The sequence below is a fragment of the Phyllostomus hastatus genome, unplaced genomic scaffold (genome assembly GCF_019186645.2).
Source record: "Phyllostomus hastatus isolate PE091 unplaced genomic scaffold, TTU_PhHast_1.1 phas_contig_495, whole genome shotgun sequence".
NCBI classification, from domain to species: Eukaryota; Metazoa; Chordata; class Mammalia; order Chiroptera; family Phyllostomidae; genus Phyllostomus; species Phyllostomus hastatus.
In genome coordinates, this window is record NW_025333895.1 from 4,244,379 (window position 1) to 4,266,209 (window position 21,831).

At 63.2% G+C, this 21,831-nt stretch overlaps 1 protein-coding gene across 1 annotated transcript in view; it reads right to left on the minus strand.

Annotated features, from left to right (window-relative positions):
- FAM102A (family with sequence similarity 102 member A) overlaps positions 1–21,831 on the minus strand; it is a 35,090-nt gene that overhangs the window by 6,172 nt on the left and 7,087 nt on the right. Inside the window, exons 2-6 of the mRNA XM_045846146.1 lie at positions 6,003–6,123; positions 5,710–5,739; positions 3,387–3,503; positions 1,524–1,570; positions 1,267–1,424 (exon numbers count right to left, since the gene is read on the minus strand). Of these exons, the coding sequence (XP_045702102.1) occupies positions 1,267–1,424; positions 1,524–1,570; positions 3,387–3,503; positions 5,710–5,739; positions 6,003–6,123 (473 nt within the window). The remainder of the gene's footprint in view (positions 1–1,266; positions 1,425–1,523; positions 1,571–3,386; positions 3,504–5,709; positions 5,740–6,002; positions 6,124–21,831) is intronic.

Consider the following 21,831-nt stretch of genomic DNA (forward strand, 5'->3'; position numbering starts at 1 on the left):
GGCCCGGTCCCCAGACCTCTCCTCTGGAGAACCCCTTGCCGGAGCTGGAGAAAGCAGAGGTGCTGAGAAGCCCCGTTCCCTGGTGCAGCCCCCAGGCTGAGGCAGGCGAGAGCCCTAGCTCCCTGCCCTGGGCCTCTCCCCTGGCTGGGTGTCCAGGAAAACAGGAGAGGAAGGAAGCTCCCAGCCCCTGGGGGCGGAATCACCCAGCAAGCATCTGCTGAGCCTCTGGCCCTCCGCATTAATTGCTCTTGTGACACAAATTAGAGCCACCACGTGCCACCTCGTCAGATGGGGCACGGGGGCTGAGGCCCTCCTTCCCCCTGCACAGCACTGGACATGGGGTTGGGGGGGCAGGCCAGGGCCCCCTCCCCTGGTGGCACCCCCTCCTCCTAATTGCCATGCCATCTCCTCTGGGGATGCAGGCTTGTCTAAATTTTTTTTTAAGGTTTTATTTATTTTTAGAGAGAGGGGAAGGGAGGAAGAGAGGGAGAGGAACATCAATGCTCGAGAGAGACATTAGTTGGTGGCCTCTCACACGCCCCTAACAGGGGACCTGGCCTGCAACACAGGCATCTGCCCTGACTAGGAATTGAACTGGCGACCTTTTGCTTTGAGGAATGATGCCCAGCCCACTGAGCCACGCCGGTCAGGGCTCGTCTGAAGTTTTTACAGCATTGGTAATAATGATAATTGAACGGAAACCCCCAGAGTGCATACACTGCACAGGCGGGGCCCACCGTTCACCCGGGTTATCCCCGAAGCAGCCCAGGACCTGGTCCCCCCTGCTGACCCCATTTTACAGGACACTGAGCCCCAAAGAGGCGAAACGGCCAGTCAAGGACCTGCCGCAAGTCGGGGAGCAAGAGCTCAGAGCACGCATCCCTCTGCCAGGAATACTGCGCCCCACGCCCCACATTCAGCTCAAATGCCACCACTCCAGGGAGACTCTCCAGGCCCCAGACAGACACCGCGGAGTCTCTCGCAGCTCCTGCCACTCCGCAGGTGGACATGCATTTGGCTTATTTATTGTCTCACTGATGCCTCTCTCCTGCAAGAGCGGGAGGGCCGTGAGGTCAGGGACGCCACGTCAGTCCCAGTCCAGGGCACTGCACTGCGCCTGGCCCCCGGGAGGGGCTTGGACAACGTCTACACCGTGGAAGCATGCACAGGGCAAGCAGCTTCCCACCACCTCGCTCTTCCCAGCGAGTGCCTCCCCTGGGACACCTCGGAGGTAAAAGGGGCAGGGTGGGCAGGTGGGGAAGGTACCTGAGCCGAGAATGGTGGGCCGGGCCTTGGGGGGCCGGGACCCCGTCAGGGAGTTGGTGCCGCTGCTGCCACCGCTGCTGGTCCCGCCACCCTTACAGGTCAGCTGCAGGGAGGAATCCTGGCCTGGGATGGAGATGGACTTGGCAGTGGACGGCGGCCTTGGGAGGACAGACAGGTGTGACCGTGGGGCCCCAGCCTGGGAGTCAGCTGAAGGCAGAGGGGCCCCCTCCCCGCCGGCAGCCGGCCCCCGCACTCACGTCTTGAAGCACGGGTCTCCAGAGAGCAGAAACATCCCGATGGTGACCTGTGGGGCGGGGCGCAGTCAGCCACACCGCGTCCACCCACTCAGCCGGGGCGCCCGGCCTCCCTGCTGCAGCCTCCCTGCCTGGGGTGCAGGCGGGGCTCGGAGTCTGAGCCCAGCTCTGCGCCCTGCTGGCCCTGGAGAAGCTGCCACACCTCGCTGGGCCCGTCTCCTCAAGCAGACGGGCCTGACCCTGCCGCCTGCCCCCCGGGACGGGACGGGACGGTGGCGAGGACGCAGCAGGAGATGAGGCTTCGCTTGGCCTGGCACCTGGCTCAGGGAGACCGAGAGGCAAAAGCCAGCTGCTGTTGTTTCAAAACTACAGCGAGACCGTGAGCCCTCTCGGGAGGGGCCGCCCAGTCACTCTCCATCCACAGGGCCTGGGGCTCCGAGTGGGCGTGGGAGCCCGAGCTCCACTTGGCAGCAGAGGGAAGGAGGCTGGAGGAGCCTGCCCAGTGAGGAGGGGCTTCCCCGAGCTGGAAGCGGGGTGGGGGTGGGGGGCGCTCACAGAGTCCAACGCAGAGCGTGGGGCTCAGTGACGGTGTCTTGAATCAAGTGAAGCACAAACCCATTAGAAACTTGACAATTTAACGTCCGCCTGGGCAGGCAAAGACTCTGGCAATGGCCCCAACGAGGCAACGCCTGGGTGCCCACATCTGGGCTGAGACGGAGCGACAGGTGGGACAGAGGGGCCGGATCCCAGGCACCACCACCAAAAGGAGCTCCCTTGGGCTGAGGCTTCTGTTTTTATGGGTTATTTTATTTTATTTTGGCCACAAGAGCACCCTGCAGGGCAGGTGAAGGTCCCGGATTGGGGACTGAGCCCCAGACTTAGAGGAAGTGACTGCCCAGGGCCCTGTAGACAGGAAGTAGCCTTGAAGCTGAGGCCACCTGCCCCTCAGGTGTCCTTGGTCGGGCCCGAGGTGTCTGGTGCCACTGGGGCAAGGCGGAAGGGTCCCAGGTCCCACCACCATCAGCCTACGCCTTTTCAGGTGCCTCCGCTTCCCTCTGCAATGGGCCTGGGAGACCCCAGAACCTCTGCCCACCACCCTGGCCCAGCTCCGGCCCAGCTGCAGCCCAGCGCTGCCCCCGCACAACAGGCTCCCACCGGGTCGGCCGGCAGAGGTGTACTTAGGACAAGACTGTTTTCTCAGCCAGGTGGAAGGGTGTGGAGACAAGGAAGAGAGGTCTGCAGGTGGCAGATACCCAGATATCTGACCTAAGAGGCCCAGGTGGCTGCTGCCTTGGGCGGGGGGGGGAGCCACTCCAGGCACCAGAAGCGTGGCTGGGCCCTCGGAGCAGCCGCCCTCAGAGTCTGGCCAGGTGGAGGGGCGGCAGGTTCTTCCGGTCACCGGTGCTTCACCGGGACCTCAGGCTGCCCCAGGTCATGCGGGCCAACGGTGAGGCCCTGGATTGCAGCCTCAAGGGCCAGCTCTGCTGTGGCCCCGGGCCCGTGAGCTAACCCCTGTGGCTCGGCTGCCTCCTGTGCAAAACTGGGACTAATAACAGACACCACACGCCTCGGGCCGTTGTCAGGAGTCACACGGCAAGAGGTGGCAGCGCTCAGCGATGCTGATCTCACCAAACCCTTGAACAGACTGTTGGGGTCCAACCCCCCGTTATGGATGGGGAAACTGAGGCCAGAGCCGGAGCGAGGCCTTTGATTCCTGACCCAGGGTCCACACCCGCCCAGTAGCCCTCACTGCCTGTCCAGGGGAGAAACCTGTATCTTTAACAACCCTCCGGGGACTCCGATGCGGAGCAGGTCTGCCCCGGCCCCGCGGTGGGACGGGGCCGCGGAGGCAGCAGGGCCCCGTACCTTGAGGATGGAGTTGTCCTGGCGGGTGTTCTTCGTGTCGTAGCCCTCCAGCAGGCAGCAGCGCACGGTGGAGCCCGAGCCTGCAAACTCAGCCAGGTTCAAGTCGGCAAAGCCCAGCTGGGAGGGAGGGAGAGAAGAGACCGTGGGAGGCGGCCGGGCGTGCGGGCGCAGGGCTGGCAGCCCGAGAGTTAACCTGGCGGGGCGGAGGGGGGCGGGGCGGCAAAGCCCCAGGTCCCACGAGGGCCCAGGCGGCCCAGACTGACTGTTGCGTAACCGGCACCCAAGGACAGGGGCCCGGCTGGCGGCTTGGGTTGGAGGCTCCAGCGCAGCAGAGCCGGGAGCTCACATCCCGGAGCCGCACAAAGCGCCCTTTGTGTTGTGTCCCAGAGTGCACCGGGGCAGTGCCTGAGATGAAAGGACATTGTTGTCTGTGACACAGACACATTGTTCCCCGGGAAACAAGGCTGTGCTGTGGGAGCCGCCGGGACAGTGGGCCGCGGGGAGGAGAAGCCCATGGGAACTTGGCCTTGGGATGGGTGGGCGGGGTACACGCTGCAGGGCGCACAGGAACCCCGCATGGGGGCTGGAGTGAGGGGCTGCGGGGCACTCGGGGGTGATGCTCCTCAAATACAGAGAGGGGAGGGGTGGGGGAGGAAGTGGAGAAGGCGGAGAACAGGGTCTCTGCCTCCGACAGAGGCCAGCGGTGGCAGGCTGGGCTGGGAGAGGCAGCAGAGGTTACCATGGGGGGCACCAGGATTAGAGACTCGGGCGACAACCACACCACCCGGGGACCTTTACGGAGCACCTGCTGGGTGCAGGTCTCTGCTGCAGACTTTGGGGCATGGTTGCCAGAATCAGGGATTCCAGGTTCAAATCCCAGCCCTTCCAGCAACTCAGCGACCCCCATTTTACAGACAAAGAAACTAAGGTCCAGGTAGAGAAACTAAGGCCCAGGACATAATACGTGTGCAGGGCCCCAGACGGCTCAGCCAGCAGAGCCAGGCCTGAAGGAGGCCCGGTCAGCGACGAGTCTCCCTGCAGGCCACCCCTCTGGCGTCAGTCTTGTCCTCTGTGTCGAGGCTGCCGGGCCGGTGTGGGCGTCTGACCGGGGAGTGGAAGGGAAGGGCCCAGCAGGTCTGCCACGCGCCGGGGGCGTGACACACGTTTGCCCGACGCAGGGAGGACGCTCTGGCCGTTTGCTGGTCGTTTCTTTCCTGGCTGGGCAGCTACCCTCACCCGTGTGAATAGATGGGAGGAGAAATTTCGGCTCTGAGAGCACCCTCCACGGGCCGGTTTGGGCCCCCCTGCCCTCTGCTCCAGGAGAGGGACACCAGCGACCAGCCGGGGCAGAGCGCGCGGCCCGGAGCGCTGCCCTTCCTGAGCGCAGGTCGGTGGGAAGGAACACGCCCCCCCCCACCCCACGCAGGGGGAGGCGAGGCGAGGCATTTCCCCTCCAAAGTGACTAGGTGTCCCCCCCATCCCCCCATCCCCCCGCCACTGCGCCACCTCCCTGGGGGGGAGGCCCCGCCGGGCATGTGCAGGCTACCGCAGAGAAGGAAGGGGGTTGAAGGGCAGAGCAGGCTCCTTCGGAGCCCGAGGCGGCCCGTCTTCTCCCCCTCTTCCCAGAGGCGCAGGCTTCCGGGCGGAGGGCTGGACTGTGTGTGGGTGCAGGGAGACCCTGCCTGGCAATGACGACGCAGAGGGCAACGGCGGGGCCTGGCTGAGTCCCCTGCTCCCCAGCCACACAGTGGGACCCCGCTGCCGCTGTTGAAGCAAAAGGACATCCGTGGCGACGCGAAAACGTGCCCGTGACACGCCGGCGAGCGCAGCGCCAAGCTGCCCCTGGGCGTTTCAAGACCACTCTGTCTGCACGGGCACGGGCACGCGCACGCCGGGGAGGCGCGCGCCCGCGCCCGCGCTCGCCTCGTCGCCAAACCACGTGCAGACGCTGTCTGCACTGCTCTGCCGCACAGTACAGTTCACCCTTCCCTAAAAGGTCTGGAAGGACCCCAACGGACCCCGGGGCTGGGGCCCGGGGAGGAAGGGCCCGGAAGCCGACCCTTCCGCCCTGTGAGCGTTTGTGCCCATCTGTGACGCCACGAACGTATGCGGTCTTTCACGTGAAGTGCAGAGACGATCGATAAAGATCTTTCCCCAAAATTATGTATCTCCTGGAGGGCCGAGTGTCTCCCGTTTGGGGCAGAGAGGGGGCTGGGAGTTCTGGGAGCCTCTCTCCTGCCTGTCCGGTTCCACCCCGTCCCACCCCACCCCACCCCATCCCGTCCCGTCCCGTCCCACCACGCCGTCCCACAGTTCCACTCACCTTGGAGTACGCCTTCCCGCCTTTCAGCTCCTGCGTAGGGAGACAGACACAAGCAGCAAGGTGACTGGGGAATCCAAGGGGCTTCACGCGTCCCCCTCATCCCCAGCCCTCCCCCCGAAAGGTGACCGCCAGGGGAGGAGGATAAGAAAAGGGGCAGAGCGACTCACCCCATTTCCCCTGAGGGGGGTCAGCCCGGGGAGGGGCTTCTACAGCCACCAGAGCGGAGGCCCCACACCCACCCTTCAGCTCGGCTTGCAGCCCCGGCCCCGGCCCCGGCCCCGGCCCAGACTCACCTTGCGCACCGACACCCGGAAGATGCAGGGATCCAGCAGGCCGGTGGCCGGGTTGGCGCTCATCTTACACACGAAGGTGAACCGTCTCCGCCACCGCACGCAGTTCTCCTGCACCTCCTCCCTGCGGGCCAGACAGGAGGTCAGTGCCGAGGGAGGCGGCGAGGGACAGGGCTCAGCTCTGCGGGGGGGCAATGGTGGGGGGAAGGCAGTGGTGGGGAGGGGAGGAAGGGGACCGCCCACTTTTCACTTTGTGTTACAAAGTGGCCGTACTGTGCTAACAAGAATGTGCTTGTGTATAAGTGTTGCAGAAACAAAAATATGCCATAAAAAGTGAAAACACACACGGCAGGGGAGGTCAGGCTGGGGCCAGCTACCCCCACCCTCTGCTCCCAGCGCCGTCCTCCCGGCCCCCTCGCTCTGTGGCCTTGGGCGGCCCCTTCTGTGGCCACTGCCTCCCACCAGCCAGGTGGCCACTGGCCTCGCCGAGTGGCCCTCCCAGCAGTCTCCCCGGGCTGGACCAGCAGCCCGCTGGACAGATGCAGAGACCGAGGCTAGGTAACCCGCCGGTGCCAGTCGGCCGGGGAGCAGCTGGCCCCGAGCCCCCTGCCGCCGGCCCCACGGCCCTCTTCCTGACGGCAGCGGCTGCAACACTCACACAGCCCTTCCCGTGCGCCCCACTCGAAGCTCTCTGCAAACCCAGCCCCCCCTGGAGCATGCTCCGGGTGCCGGCAGCTCATTGCCACGCCACCCCTTCCAGCGGGGCCATCGCCCCCATGAATCCCATCCCACATTCAAAGAAACCAAACGCTGGGCTAAGCCCCCGCCCCGAGACCACCCACGGTGGAGCAGACCAGGGTCTTGAACCCAAGCAGCCCGGCTTCAGGGGCCCCACCGCTCCAGGGCTAAGGCCCTACTCAAGGCCCTCTGCTCTCCTGACGCTAACTGGGGGGCTGTCCTTCCAGCCCTCTGAGTTCCTCCCGAGCCTGGGGAGTAAGGCCAGCACCCCCTTGAGAGGGAAAGCGCTTTCGTGCCCTGGGAGTGAGTGGGAGGGGTGGGGGCAGCTCCTCCCAGCCTCTCCCAGCTGCTGCGGGGGCCCTGGCAGGAGCTGGGGTGGCAGCAGCACGTGTCAGGGATGAGCTCTGCACCCCTGTGCCGCTCCCCGTCCCCCACAGCCAGTCTGGCAGAACCAGTGCTCAGGAAGGGCGGGGCCGGCATGACCAACGGTATCTCCAGCCTCATCCCACCGAACAGGAATGGCCAAGCAGACAGCTGAGGAAGTGACCACTCCACACCCCGGGGGGGGGGCGGGGTGCAGGTTCATTGCCAGACTGGGGCCCGAGGGCAGAGGGTCAGCACAGGATGAGCTTCCCCTGAACCCGCCTTGTTTGCTTCTCACCACAACCTCGGCAGGTCCGGGCTCTACGCCACCTGCCCCTGCAGCCGAGGGCACGGAGGCTGCTATAAGAGACCGCCCAGCTCGCATCCCCAGCGGCCGACAAGGCGGGGTTCAAACTGGCACTGTCCGACGGCACAGTCAGAGCTGGGACCCCACCACCACGGCTCACAGGCCACACAGCCCGGGAAGCCTGGCAGGTGGAACCCCCTCGGGGCTGCGGGGGCAGCAGTGCCCTGCTGTGTACTCGGGGCTCCCGCCGTGTCTCTGAGTGCCGAGCATGGGCCAGGCACTGGGCACTGCAGGGGACTTACAGACCAACCTTTGACAGTCACCGCAGTCAGGACTCAGCGTCACCAGGGAAGAGGGTGAGGAAGGGCAAGCTAGGGGAGGTGCCAGTCGAGCTCAGACCCGAATGGAGAATGGGAGTGCCAGGGGGGCAGACGGTCCCAGGCCGAGGGAATGGCGTGAGTGAGGGCAGGTGTCCTCGGCTGCCGTGAGCCTGTGAGCAGAGCCCGTGCGGCGTTCCCTCTGGCTCCACAGGCTTTGGGACGTGACCAAGGCTTGTCCCACATCCTGCCGGGTGTGTGACAAGGGAAAACGGGACCTGGGCTCACAGCTCTTGCTCTCTGTGCAGCCGGGCTGGGGCTCGGCCACTCCACCCTCATGCGTAAAACACAGGCGCACCAGCCACTGGCTCAGGCGAGCGGTCGGGGAGGGGAGCCTCGCAAGGGCCGGGCCCGTGGCGGTCCGTGACATGTGTCTCATCTGATGAAGACACCAGGGATGCAGAGACCTCGTCACCAGAATGCTCCGACCTTGTAAGGAGGGCGATCTCTAGTGACCTTGCACAGCCCCGAGACGGGGACGAGCAGAGCAGGTCAGGGCCGGGGAAGGAGGGATGGAGAGTCCCCAGCCCCCAGCAGACACGGCCAGGGGCCCTGAGGAAGCCACTGCCGCAGGGGAAGCAGGAGCCCTGGGTCGGGGCTCCATCCATCCATCCATCCATCCACTCACTCAGAACTGAGCTCCAGCTGTGTGCCTGATGCTGTTCAGTGCACTGGCCCACAGCCGTGACCTGCGGGAGCAGAAAGATGCCGATCCCACCAATCAGAATTCATGACAGTGAAAAGGAAGAAAAAAAACTATGTCTACCAGCAGAGGACCTGATACGTATGTGGCAAGTGCCAAGCAATTCACTGAAAACGATTACAACACCCGAGTGCAGCGAGGCTTCAGGATACAAGCTCAGGATACAAAGATCGATTACTTCCACGTACTAGCAAATACCCACAATGAAACGAAGAGCGATTTATTCAAAAAGGATTAAATACGTAGGTATAAACTTAACAAGAGAAGAACAAAACATATACTCCAGAAAACTACAAAACATGGTTGAAAAAAGTTAGGGAGAGCTAAATACATGGAAAGATACCCTGCGTTCACAGATCAAAAGATGGAATATTGTTTAGGTGATAATACTCCCAAATTGATTTAAAAATTCAGCACGATCCCTATCAAAATCTCTGTCGGCTTCTTTGTAGAATTTTGACAAGTTGAACCCAAACCAACCTTGGAACATCAAAGGGCCAGACTAATTAAAACAACCTAGAAGAAGCAGAACGAAATCAAAGAGTTCACGTCTTGATTGCAAACCTTTTACTCAGCAACGGTCATCAAGACAGTGAGTGCACTCGTGGCACAGGGACAGACGCATACGCAGACGGAGGGAATAGAACTGAAAATCCGAAAATAAACCTCCGCATTTATGGTCAATTGATTTTTCACACAAGAGTGCCTGCAGGGGAAGAACAGTGGTTTCAACCAAAGTTGCTGGGACGACTGGATATTCACATGCAAAAGAACACACTAGGACCCGTTTATCATACCATATGAAATAATTAACTCAAAATGAATCAAAGAACTGAGTTTAAGAGCCAAATCTATAAAATTCTGAGAAGAAAACACAGGGGTAGCTTCATGATAGGGGATTAGGAAGCGGTTTCTTAGCTGTGACACCAAAGGGTCGCCAGTTCGATTCCCCGTTGGGGCACACGCCGGGCTGTGGGCCAGGCCCCTGGTGGGGCAAGGGGCAACCGACTGATGTTTCTCTCCCCCTCTTTCTCCCTCGTTTCCCCCTCTCTAAAAATAAATAAATGAAATTAGAAAAAAGAAAAGAAAGTGAAAAGACAACCCACAATATAAAGGAAAATATTTGCAAATCACATGTATGATAAAGGACTTGTAGTTTGAATATATGAACAGCACAGCTCAATAATAAAACAACAAAAACCCAATTAAAAATCAATTGGCAAATGACTGGAATAGACATTTCTCCAAAGAAGATACACAAATGGCTAATAAGCCCATGAAAAGAACCCTGGCTGATGTGGCTCAGTGGATGGAGCTCAGGCCTGCGAACCAAAGGGTCACTGGTTCGATTCCCAGTCAGGGCACATGCCTAGGTTTCAGCCTAGGTCCCCCCGGGTTGGGGGGCGCATAAGAGGCAACCACACATTGATGTTTCTCTCCCGCCCTTCCCCTTTCTCTAAAAATAAATAAATAAAATCTAGCACATGAAAAGATGCTCAACATCATTAGCTACCAGGGAAACGCAAATCAAAACTATAATGAGCTGCCACTTCACACCCATTAGGACGGCTATAATCAAGACAGATAATAACACGGGAAGTGCTAGCAAGCCGGTGAGAAATGGGAACCCTCCGCACTGCTGGCAGGAACGTAAAGTGGGGAAGCCGCTGCGAAAAACAGTGTGGCAGCCCCTCCGAAGGGTAGAGAGTTACCCTGCGACCCAGCAGTTCCACTCCTAGGCATCTACCCGCGAGACATGAAAACATACGTCTACACAAAAACTTGTGCACAGCAGTACTATTCATAGGCACCGAACAGTGAGCAGCGGAAGCACCCCAAATGTTCATCAACCGAAGAGCGGACATATATAGCAACGTGGCCCACACATACAACGGACTCTCACCCCGTAATCCAAAGAAACGGAGTGCTCACGTGTGCCGCAATGTGGACTAACCCGGAAAACACGCTTAGATCAAGAAGCCAGTCACCGAGAGCTACCCACTGCATGATTCCATCTATACGAAATGCCCAGACCAGGCAAATCCACACGAGACGGAAGGCAGACTGGTGATTGCCGGGGGATGGGGCAAGGGCGGGGGGGAAAGGGGGACTGACCCCTCACGGGTGTGAAGTTTCTTTGGGGGGGGGGATGAAATGTTCTGAAATTGATTGTAGCGATGATCACGTATCTCTGAATGCACTCAAAACCACTAAACTGTACACTTTACATAGGTGAACGGTGTGACGAGAAGTACATCTGAACTCCCACACAACACACACACGGCAAGTCACACACACGGTAAGTGGGACCCAGAGAGAAAAGTGGGGGAAACAGAGCAGGGAAGGGAAGGTGCAGGGGGGTGCTGGGCAGAGAGGAGGTGGCGGCGGCGGCGGCTCCCGCAGGTGGTCAGGGAAAGCCGTGAGGGCAGTGAGGTCTGTGCACGGCCTGGGGTGCAGCGGGCTTGAGGGCTGAGCAGAGACGGGGAACAGCTGTCCAGAAGCGTGAACTTCCAGTGCAAAGGCCCTGAGGTAGAGACACGCTGGGCAGATGGAAAAGCAGCAGCGATGAATGGACCGGGGAGGAGACCAGAGGGGATGCGGTTGGCAAGGGAGCAGGGGTCAGGCTGTGCTGGGCCTCGAGGGCCATGGCGAGGCCTTTGACAGGGTCCCTGTCTTGCCACTGTGAGTCCTGGCTTCGGGGGGGCCGACAGCCCTGGTGGAGGAGGGTGGAAGGGCAGAGAGCGGAAACACTTCCCAAGCAGCCAGAGGCCTGAGCTTACACAGAGGGAAAGCTGGGGACTCGGCTCCCCTGTGGACCCTCAGATCCCCTCCTACCGGCTCCGCCAGACCCAGCCCAGGAGCTGGAAGATGCCGCCGGAGCCCCAGGAGGAAGCTCCCGAGGCTGGGCGTGTAGACACACCCAGAGGAATGAGGATTAATGTCCCGGAACAAAAACCCGCATCCAATCCTGGGCCCTCTCCCTTCCCCTTTGTGAGTCTGCCGTGGGAACACCCAGGGAGCCCTCCCAGGCTCAGGTGACAGGCCGCGGTGTCCACCAGGCAGGGCTCTGCGGCTCGGGGCTGAGCCTCCCTCTTGTTTCCACGGCACACACCCCTAAATGCCAGGGCTCCCGAGGGGAGGAGCTCACAGCCCCGCCCTGGCCCACCCCAGGAGGTCACGGCAAGGGTAAAACACACCCCCTGATGGTGGCCATTTCCCCGAAGGCCTACTGTGTGCCACCTGGAACTCTCCGACACTGAAAGTTGGGTGTTATCGTGGCTCACCTTACAGACGGGGAAAGAGAGGCTCAGAGTGGCCAGGCCCACCTGTGTCCACAGCCCACAACGGACGCAGGGCCTGATGACGGTGCAGCTGGGACTCTGCCCTGCAGCCGCCTCCAGGGCCCCGAGCAGAGAGGGGACTGAGCACTGCCAGCCAGGTAGCATGGGGTCCCACGCACAGGACAGGGATGATGGGGGGAGGAGACGAACAGGAGCGGGAAGGTATCCGTAAAAAAGACAGCCAGGAGGATGCCAAGCAGCGGGCCAGGAGCCCAGGTCGGGAGCCAGCCAGGCCAGGTCTGCGGAAATCCCAGGCGCCCGATTCACTCAAAACCTTTTATTGAGCGTGTTCTTAGTGCCGGGTACGGCCGATGGTGCTAGGGACGCGAACAGTGAGCAAAACAGACAGGAGTCCCTGCCTTCGAGAGGCGTGTCGTCTGGCAGGGGGTAGGACACAGACAAAACGAGGCGCCCCCACGTCGGCCGGCGGTGAAGCTGGCGCTGTGGTGGGAAAGGAACCCGGTGAGGAGGCAGGCAGCGCCCAGGCGTGGGCCGACCGGGCGGCAGTGGGCCAGGGAGGGCGTTCGTGGGAGGTGGCATTGGAGCCAAGGGCTGAAGGAGGCGAGACAGCAACCTATGCAGGTAACAGTGAAGGGCGGTCCAGGCCCGAGGAATGGGCAGTGCAAAGGCCCTGAGGTGGAAGCGTGCCTGCCTGCTGTGCCTAAGCGAGCCCAAGGGGGCCAGTGTGGCTGCAGCAGAGCCTGTGCAGGGCAGGGGGAGGGACGGGAGACTGGGGAGGGCGCCAGGCACAAAGGGCTGTCTGCAGGTGCTGCAGGTGCTGCAGGTGCTGCAGGGTGTGCACATGCGCACAAGCAGGTAGGGAAGAACGGAGGAGACGGGGGATGCGGCGGGAGAGGGGGACTGGGCCCTTTTCCTCTCTCTCTGAACCGGAAGTACATGAGTTGTGACTTTTCTAAAGGCGTGCGGGGGGTGGGGGAGCCCTGACTGCAGCGAGGTCAGAGGCCAAAAAGCCACTGCGAGCAGCGACAACCGGGACGGCACAGGCCCCCGGAAGCAGTGCGACACTCAGTCCGGGTGAGGGGGCTGCAGGACCGTGGTCCTCACTGCCGCCCAAGGATCATTCCTATAAGTGAAATCTGCTTTTTAAAGAGATTTTATTTATTTATTTTTAGAGAGGGGAAAGGAGGGAGAAGGGGAAGGAGAGAAACACCAGTGTGTGGTTGCCTCTCGTGCGCCCCCCCACACCGGGGACCTGGCAGGCAACGCAGGCGTGTGCCTTGACTGGGGATCAAACCGGCGACCCTCTGGTTCGCAGGCCAGCGCTCAATCCACGGAGCCACACCAGCCAGGGCCATAAGTAAAATTTAAATTAAAAAAATGTAAACAGGTTGGGATTATAAGGGCTGATCAGAGGCAAAAGGAATCTGAACCTCTATCTACCTGACTCAAGACCTGGGTCCACTCTCCCCTGGCTGGACCAACTCCCTGGGGGAGAGATGGGGAAGGCCCAGCCCTCCCCAGCCCGGGGCCTCGGCGCCTGGGCCTGCCGCCCCACGCGGCCAGCCGGGGACAGGTAATTACAGAGCTTGGGTTTTCAGGGCAACTTCAGGGGAGCCTCCTTTTTCGCTCTGAGATGTACAATTAGACATCCAAACCCCAGAGCGGCAGGGCGAGCCCTCCACCCACCCGCCGCAGCCCACTGGGGCCAGCCAGCGCAGTGGCAGAATTCGGCTATTTCTGGGTTGTCCTGAAATAGAGGACCCCCCCACCCTGTCCGCCAGAACTCCCATGGAGCTCCTGTGGCCCCAGACCAGGGCCTCTATTCCGCAACCACAGACACTGCGGGCAGTGTCTCCGCCACGAAGGTGACAAGGGGTCATCAGTGCAGGGGGAGCCACCTCCTGGCCACAGGCTGCCACGCCCCCCAGGGGTCCCTGCAGACAGGAATCATGGAGGGCCCCTCCTGGGGGCTGATGGGGTCAGGGGGAGCGAAGCCCGAGCCTTTGGTCAGGGCAGGGGTCACAGGAGTGGAGTCAGGAGAAGGGAACCCAGGGCGAGTGGGGCAGCCCCGGGAACAGGCTCCAGGGAGACCGCACCCCCGGCACCCCCTTTCCTAGTCGCGGGCTACAGGTACTCACCTGCCACGCCCGTCTCACCCCAGTGCTTGCCCAGCACGGAGGCCTGGCCTGGCAGGGAAAGGCTCTGTGGTGGCCGTGGCAGGCAGGGCTAATCGGACCGAAGCCAGCGGTGAGAAGCCCTGGCCTTGTCGCACGTGAAGACTCCCCGGCCCTCGGAGGCGGTAGGCTCCGTGGGGCGCGGTTTCTCAGCCTCTGCGCTAGCGATGCTCTGAACCAGGTAGTTCTGCCTTTTCCCCCAGGGCTGACCTGAGCTTCGTAGGGTGTTCGGCAGCACCCTGCCGGGAGCGCAGCCGCAGCTGTGACAACCAGAAAAATGCCTGCAGACGTTGCCAAATGCTCCCCTGGGACCGGGGCGGCGGGGCACAAGTCGCCCCCGGTGGAGCACCAGTGCTGCCTGACTTGGACTACACTTTTTAAACAAGTTCCCAGGAGATTCCCGGGCAGCGGCTGGGCACCTGGCTAAGAAAGGCCATGCCCACCAGGAGTGGGACCCCGGGGACCTCCTAGCCCCAGCATTGCTCCTGGGTTCCTGAGGGGCTGGTCCCCTATTCCTCCCATTCGGCGCCTGTAATGAAAGGTAACCTGAGCCAGGCTCCATCACCAGTCCCCCCCACGGCTGACGGACTCGGGGGGGCTGCCACAGCATCCAGCCTGCACCCCCAGGCACACCCACTCTGCGATCTCCCAGTCCTTGGCCAGATCCCTGCAGGAGGGAGGGGCCCTAGTGATGCAACCAAGGTTCCCGGCTGATGAAACCCAGCCAGGGAAAGGCGAGAGTCTAATAAGGAAACAATTTAAATTGACAACATCTGCCTGTGCTCCCCCACCCCACCCCCCCGCACCGAAGAGAAGAAGGCACAGCCGCCTGGGGAGGGGCCCACCAGGGGCCCACCCGGGGACCAGTCTAGGCGTCCATCCAGGGCTGTGGGGCGGTGGAACCTCATCCCGACAGCAGCGGCGACGACGTGGCCAGCGTGGCAGCCCAGCAGTGTCTGGCTCCTGCCAGGAATTCAGGGCCGTGTGCAGGGGAAGCAGCTTGCGGCAGTTCTGACACAGCCCGCCCCCACCCCCCCGCCCCTCCCCCCCAGCACCACTGTGAGGCAGCAAGAAGTTCCTAGAAGCCAAACCACTCTGTGCTTGGAGACTGCAGTACTCAGAGGGGTCACCTGGCGCCCCAGGATCCTCCTCTGCTCTCCTGCCAAAAAGGAGGGCCCCGGGGGTGGCCCAGGGAAGGGCAGGTGGGCTGGGAGGAACAGGCTGGGGCGGCAGGTGACCCGTGGAGGCAGGGTGGACAGCACTCGGGGAGCTTCAGAAACTCCACGGGAGAAAAGGGGTCAGGGTCAGCCAGGTCTCTCAGAGTTGGTGGGGAGGCATCAAGGGAAGTGCTTGGAGTCACGTGCACGTGGGTTCGAATCCTGCCACGCAACAGCCCAGTCACCAAAACAGATCGAAGACCCCAAGTGGGCAGCCTCCTGCTTCCCAGACGCAGGCACAGCGCTCCCCTGCTCCACCTTCCGCACCGGGGGTGCGGCCGGGAGGCTGCCTCCACGCCACCCAGGAGCACTCCCAGATGCTCTTCTCACGTGATGCCGACGGGCACCCCCCCTCGCTCTCACGGCCCGAGAGGACAGCAGGTCCCTGAAGGGATGCAGAGTCACCTGCTGGCTTTGACAAGGTGCTGGCCCACCCCTGGGCACCCGGGGGAAGGTCCCCACCACCCAGCGTGGCCCAGCCTGGCTCCAGTTGCCGGGGCGCCCTTCCGAGAGCCAGGTGCTGCCGAAGCTTTAACTCTGTGCAGGCACAACCACGCTCTCGTCACGGAAGAGCAAACTGACACTCGGGGGGTGTACAGATCACCCCAGAGGCAAGGGGTGACATGTCCCCCCGCCTCCTCCCCCGCAGGATGGCTGGGAAAATGCACCAAGACATCAGAGACGTTCTCAGGCGACCGTGACATCAATGAGCCTGCGCTATGTGGGCTGACCCTTCACCATGAGTCTCAGTAACGGGGAAGAGGCGGCCTTGAGACCGGGCTTAAGCCGAAGGAAGGGTGGTGACTGGGTCAGAGGACACGGTCCCCGACAGGGCGCTGGGCCAATCTGCCGGGACCTGCTGGCGTCAGGGACCAAGCCCGGTCGATCCCGGTCGGGGGGAGAAAGGGGGGGAATGCGTAGGGGCTTGTACCATCAGCCTCCCACCTCCTGAGCCCTTCCTCCGCAGGAGGCACTTACCTAGGAGCCCTCGCTGCCTGACCTCCCAGAGTCCAGACCGCAACCCACCCTGGGCGAGAGATTCCAGCACCCGCGTGTCACAGGCAGGGGTACTGAGGCCCAGAGCGCAGGAGCCACCGGCCCTCTCAACCCACCGCCGTCTGCCCCCAGAGCCCCAAGCCGGGCCCCCGAGCCGGAGCTGGGCTGGGCTGCGGGCCGGAGAGATGCGAAACAAGAGTCACAGCGGAGCTGCTGCAGCACCGGTTCCCCTCGCCCAGGACACACAAGCGCAGCAAGCGCAGCGTTCCAGGGTTGGCCTTGGCCGTGCTCGGGGAGTCCCCCTTCCCCAGGCCTCGACCAGACCCTGCCTGGGGTGTGGGGTGTCCTGGGAGGGAGACGACAGGTGGCCCAGGCGCGCCCGGGCCATTCCTTGCTGACTCACACCTGGGTGGTATTTGAATCACCCCAGGAAGGGAAGCGGCTGAAGGGAGGGATCCATACTCCCAGAGCCCTGTTCCTCCAACGGCTGCACTCACGCCAGTCACAGGGACGCCCCTGTCCTCTGAGTCCCTTCCCAACCCCACGGGTAGCCTTTCCTGAAAGCACCCCCCACCCCCACCGCGGCTGGGCAAACGACTTCCTCCTCCGGGTCTGGGTCTTGGGTGTGGGGACACGGCCAGAGGCTCTGGTGTCCCAAAGCACGGAGGTCCTAAAGGCCCTTGTCCCACTCGCTGCCCAGCACACAGCAGGCGCTCGGTGAGGGACCTTCACAGCCCTGCTTCCGACGCGGGCTGCCCTGGGCCTCCGGGCACTGGCATGTCCACCTCCGGGAAAGGAGCCTCCCAGCAGAGGTCAGGCCGTGCCCTCTGGCTGTCTGCGGAGTCTGAGGGTCAGGGGTCACCGCGAGCGCCGGCTCTACCCCAGGTGTTCCCTAGGCTCTCCATGAGGAGACCAGAGGTCCCCGAGAGTAAGCAGGGACCTCTCAGCCAGAGCCCCATCTCGCAGAGCCGGCAGAGACTCAGGCCTGCTTTTCCAGCCGTCGTCCGAGATTCCACCCACAGGTCAGGGGACTCGGGGTCAGGTGGGACCCCGAGGCCCTGACTTACCGATCTCCACCTCCTCCCTGGACACCGGACTCTGCTGCGGACTCACAGACCAGCCCCGGGCCCACCGCTGCTTCCGTCACCCACCCACTTGGTCCACACATGCTCCCTGAGCGCTCACTACAGGCCAGGCCGCTGCGAGACACCGGGGACGCATCCTGGGGCCTGGACCTGAAGGCCTTGCCTGTGTCCAAAATGGGCCTGGCCGGTCTCACCCAGGCCCATGCGATTCCTCTCTGGCTGACAGGAAATCCCGGACAGGTGCCGGATCCCACGGTCAGGCCTCACGCGGGGAGAGCAGCCAGTCGCTCAGAGGCCCTCCCCCAAAGGGAGGGGCCAGGGCCAGGGCCAGGGCCAGGGCCAGGACAGGCTGAGGCCGCCCTCCCCGCCGTGCTCAGCACTCCTCTGAGAGCTGATGTGTCGAGTGGTGTCCTGGCTCCTGGGCCCCAAGTCGGAGACCACGTTCAGGGGGCAGCGCCGGGCCAGGGCAGCAGCCTGGCCCTTGCCGCGAATGGTTGCCGATCGGGTGAACCGCAGCCAGAGAGAAGAGAAACAATTCAAGGGGGAGAGGGAGGAACGTGGACCGTTCCTTTCTGCTCCCCGCCCGGCACCCCCTCCAGGAGTCGCCCCAGATCAACACCAACCACTGCCAGCCTTTACTAAAAGCACTTGCTCTGTGCCAGGGACTATGCTGGGTATATGGGGTGTCGACTCCTTTAACCCAAGCTCCAGGAAGGCGCTCGGCACCCCATTTCACAGACGAGGAAAGCAAGGCTCGGAGAGGTCCCGAGGTCGGGCAGCCTGAGGAGTCCGCCCTCCCCTTGAACTGCCGAGGCCCACGACCCAGCGGCCCCGTGGGGATCTGCAGGAGTCGAAAGCCCCAGCCGAAGACTGTTGGCAGCTGCCCCGCTGACTTATGGCCTCAGAAACATGTCGGCACGGTTCGGGCTGCCCTGAGAACAAGACCCTGGGAAGAGCCAAGGCCTCCTCCAGGCCTCCTGGCCCGAGAGAAGGACCCTCGCTCCTGCCCGGGGGACGCTGGCCCCCAGCCCCAGCACAGGCGTGTGCAGACGGTGTCCCTGCGGCAGGTCCCGGCGACAGCCCCCGGGAGCCGGCCCACACAGGCAGGACTCTGCAGGCCCCAGGGGCCCCTTGCAGACGTGGCCGCCACCCTGACGAAGATGACATCATCCTGACTTGTACCAGGATGGGCGGTTTTGATCAGAACGCTTCTGAACTCGATTTAAACGGTGTCACGTGGCCCGTTCCCGTCTCTGGCTCCCGGCCCCCAACGCCGTGCGTGTGCCTCTCGGCCCCGTCACGAGCAGTGGCAATGACAGCAGCAGCTTGCTCGGCTCTCGCTGTGCACGGTAGGCTCGGGTTTGGTTCTGACTGTCCCACGATGACAGAGACGGGAAGCTGCCCTGCTCAGCTGACAGCCACCTCCCTTTCTGCCCCCTGGAGCCCCAGGGAGTCACCCGGCCTGGCTGGCCCGGTTGGTTCTAAAATAAAAATCTGACTGATTCACACTCTACTGTGGCTGCCCTCCGACAAGGTCCCGCCCCTCCCCGGGGCCTTCCCCGACTCCAAGCCCCCAGGCGCTGGCTCTTCCCGGCTCAGCACTCTTGCCTTCGCTTCGGTCTGCCCTGGGCGGCTCCCCTCCCACCGCTGGGTGACCTACTCACGCCTGAGACCCAGCCCAGAATCGCTTCCTGGGCTGGGGACCAATGGGGGCAGTGCTGTGTCCCCAGGAAGCTGCACAGGGCTCCCCCCCCCATACGCAGAAGGTGCTCAGGAAACCGCCCCTGAGGAACTAGGGGGCCGGCGGGGGCCGGGGGTGGGGGGCCCGCAGGTGTGCCACCCCAGCGTGTGCAGAAAAGTCCCCGCAGAGAAGTCCAGCCGGCAGCAGCAGCGCCATCAGAGAGGAAGTGGTAGGAGGCGAGGGTGCCTTGCGTGAGAACAAGAGCCCAGACTTCCACCCTCCCCACCAGCACCCTCCCAGCACCGGGCTAAACCTCTGGGCAGGTTTAGTCTGTTTTCGGCTACCAGGTGCCTGGCCCTGTCTGAGCAAGTGCCTTGATCTCAAGAGGCCCTGGATGAGCACCCGCGCCCAACTCGGGGAGGAGGAAGCCAAGGCTGAGAGCACAAGGCCCTCGGCCGCGGTCAGAGTCAGGCAGAGGGCAGCTGCCAAGGTCCAGCTACAGAGCCCGGGGCAGCCCCCTCCCCCTCCCCCACCCCCACAGAGGGTCCACCCAACGCAACCCAGCGGTGTCCCCAGCTGCCCGGGACTCGGGCAAGGGCTGCTCCTGACACGGACTGATACCTCTGGCACCAGTGGGGAGGCGCTGGACCCCAGCAGCTGGCTGTAGCCGGCACACAGTCCGGCACCAGCAGCGCCCATGCTGGTTGAATGCCAAGGAAAAGACGTCGCAGCTCCGAGCTAGTGCCAACCCGTGGCAGGAAGCGCCAGGACAGCGACACAACGTGGGCCGCCCCTGCCCACAGTCTGGGGACGGAGCTCAGAGGTGTGAACAGAGATTGTGGCGTTCCGACATGAGGGCCCACAGTGGGTACACATGGCCAAACGAAGCCAGGGAAGGCTTCCTGGAGGAGGTAGCCCTTGTGCTGAGCAGTTCAGCTAGGTGAAGCAGCAGGGGGTGGGGGCAGGGAGCCTGAGGACAAGGCAACTGCAGAAGACAAAAACAAGGAGAGTGTAAGGTATGGGGAAGGCAAAGGGAGGGCCAGGAGGGGCAGGGGCCTCCCCTCAACGGAGCCACAGGCCCGGCTTCCCACGTGGGGGGTCCTTCTCACTCCCCTGCCCTCCGCCTCACGTAGGAGCAGTCTTCTGCCTGCCAGAGTGGGTCCCAGAGCTAAATGTGCAGAAGGCCCCTCCCCACGGGCAGAAGCCCGCCCCTCCCGCCCCAGGGGGAGCACTGCAGCTCCCCTGGCTCAGAGCCACGCACCCCAAGGCAGGCAGGTTCCTGCCAACAGGCTCCACTGGGGACCCTGAGCCCCAGCATAAGGCCCTGCCCCCTACACACCAGGTGTGGCCCTCACCTGTCCCTACCCCTCCAGAGGGCAGAGAGACAGCCCCACTGGGGAAGTCCCCTCTGCCCACAGCAGCCCAGTCAGTCCCAGCCCACAGGGAAATGCCAGCGACCGCAGGGGGCGAGGGAGGGGCGCCATCCTGCCCCCTGCCGGGACTCAAGGACAAACGGCAGCGTGTGTGCCATGCTCCTACCTGGCCGGCGCCAGGAGCCGAGCTGGACCTCTGGCAGGCGTTATCGCCCTGTGTGCTCCCAGGGACACTGCGAGGCGGGCACCAGCAGCCCCGCTGGGCAGGGAGGGCCACGGAGGCTCAGGGACTAAGTTCCTTGCCCGAGGTCACACAGGCAGCAAGGGCAGAAGCAGGACGGGAACGTCCCCCCCAGGCCTCCGTGTGGGAGGGACAAGGCACCCACCGGCCCGCCGGGAGAGGCAAACGTCCTCCACCAGCGCTCCTTCCTCCTCGCGCAGGACCGGTGCGGCAGGAGGGGCGCTGCTGGCTGGCACCTGGGCAGGGCGGGTGGGTGGTCCCAGGCCTGCGTGTGAGCGCCGCTTCGAGTCCGGATGCCACACAGGCTCAGAGCAAAGACCAAGGGTCTGCAACAGCCCAAGCAGACAGACACACAGGCTGGACACAGCCTGGGCAGCCTCAGGCCTCACTGACCAAGGCCACCGCTAGCACAGTGGGACCTTGTGGAGAGCCAAAAGGCCCGGAGTGACAGACCTCAGGTCACGGGGCACATCTGGAGCCGTGGGGACAGGTCTGGTCTCCCCACAACCCAAAGCACTTGCCAGGTAAGGTGGGTAACGCCCTGACCCACCCCCCACCTTAGTCCCGGGTCTCTTTCTAAGCAAATCTGCTGCGGCTCCAGCCTTCCTGTGGCTGTCTAGGTGAGATAAGGATAAATCTCCACTGGTTACCAGGGGTGCTACACTGCCTGTCCCCAGCAGCGGGCAAGTGACTGCAGGTTTCACCACATGGCAGTCACCGGACACCACACACCGAGTTCCCAGACTCCGGAGGTCCGGGAACAGACGTGCTGGCAGCACGCACAGGCCCAGGCAGAGCTTCCCGAGTCCGGTCAGGCCTCCAGGTGCCGCACAAGCAGAGTTCAAAGGCTCTCGGGGCCCCTGGCCACCCCAGGCAGCAGGGCCCGCAGACACAGTGCAGCTGCCGCTCAGAACCCCCGGCCGGAGTAACTCCCTCCAGGGAGGACAGAGCTGGAAGCGAGGAGCGGACCTCAGGGAGCAGCCTTGGCTCCAGAGCCAGATCAGCCTGGGTCAGGGCCCGGCCAGGGACAGGCCGGCAGGCACGTCACAGGGGCTGCCAGGTTGGCACCTGCCGATGGTGTGGCCGGTCGCCGCCAGGGCCAGAGCCAAGGAGCAGACACCGAGGCCGGGCATGGGCTGGGTAGCTTCAGGCTTCACCAAGGGCACCAGCGTGACGGCCTGACCCCAAGGGAAGCCGGCAGCTGGCCCGATGCCACTGGCTGGCCACCGGGGGTGGCCCCTGTGGCCTGCCAGCATGACTTCTCTCCACAGGCAT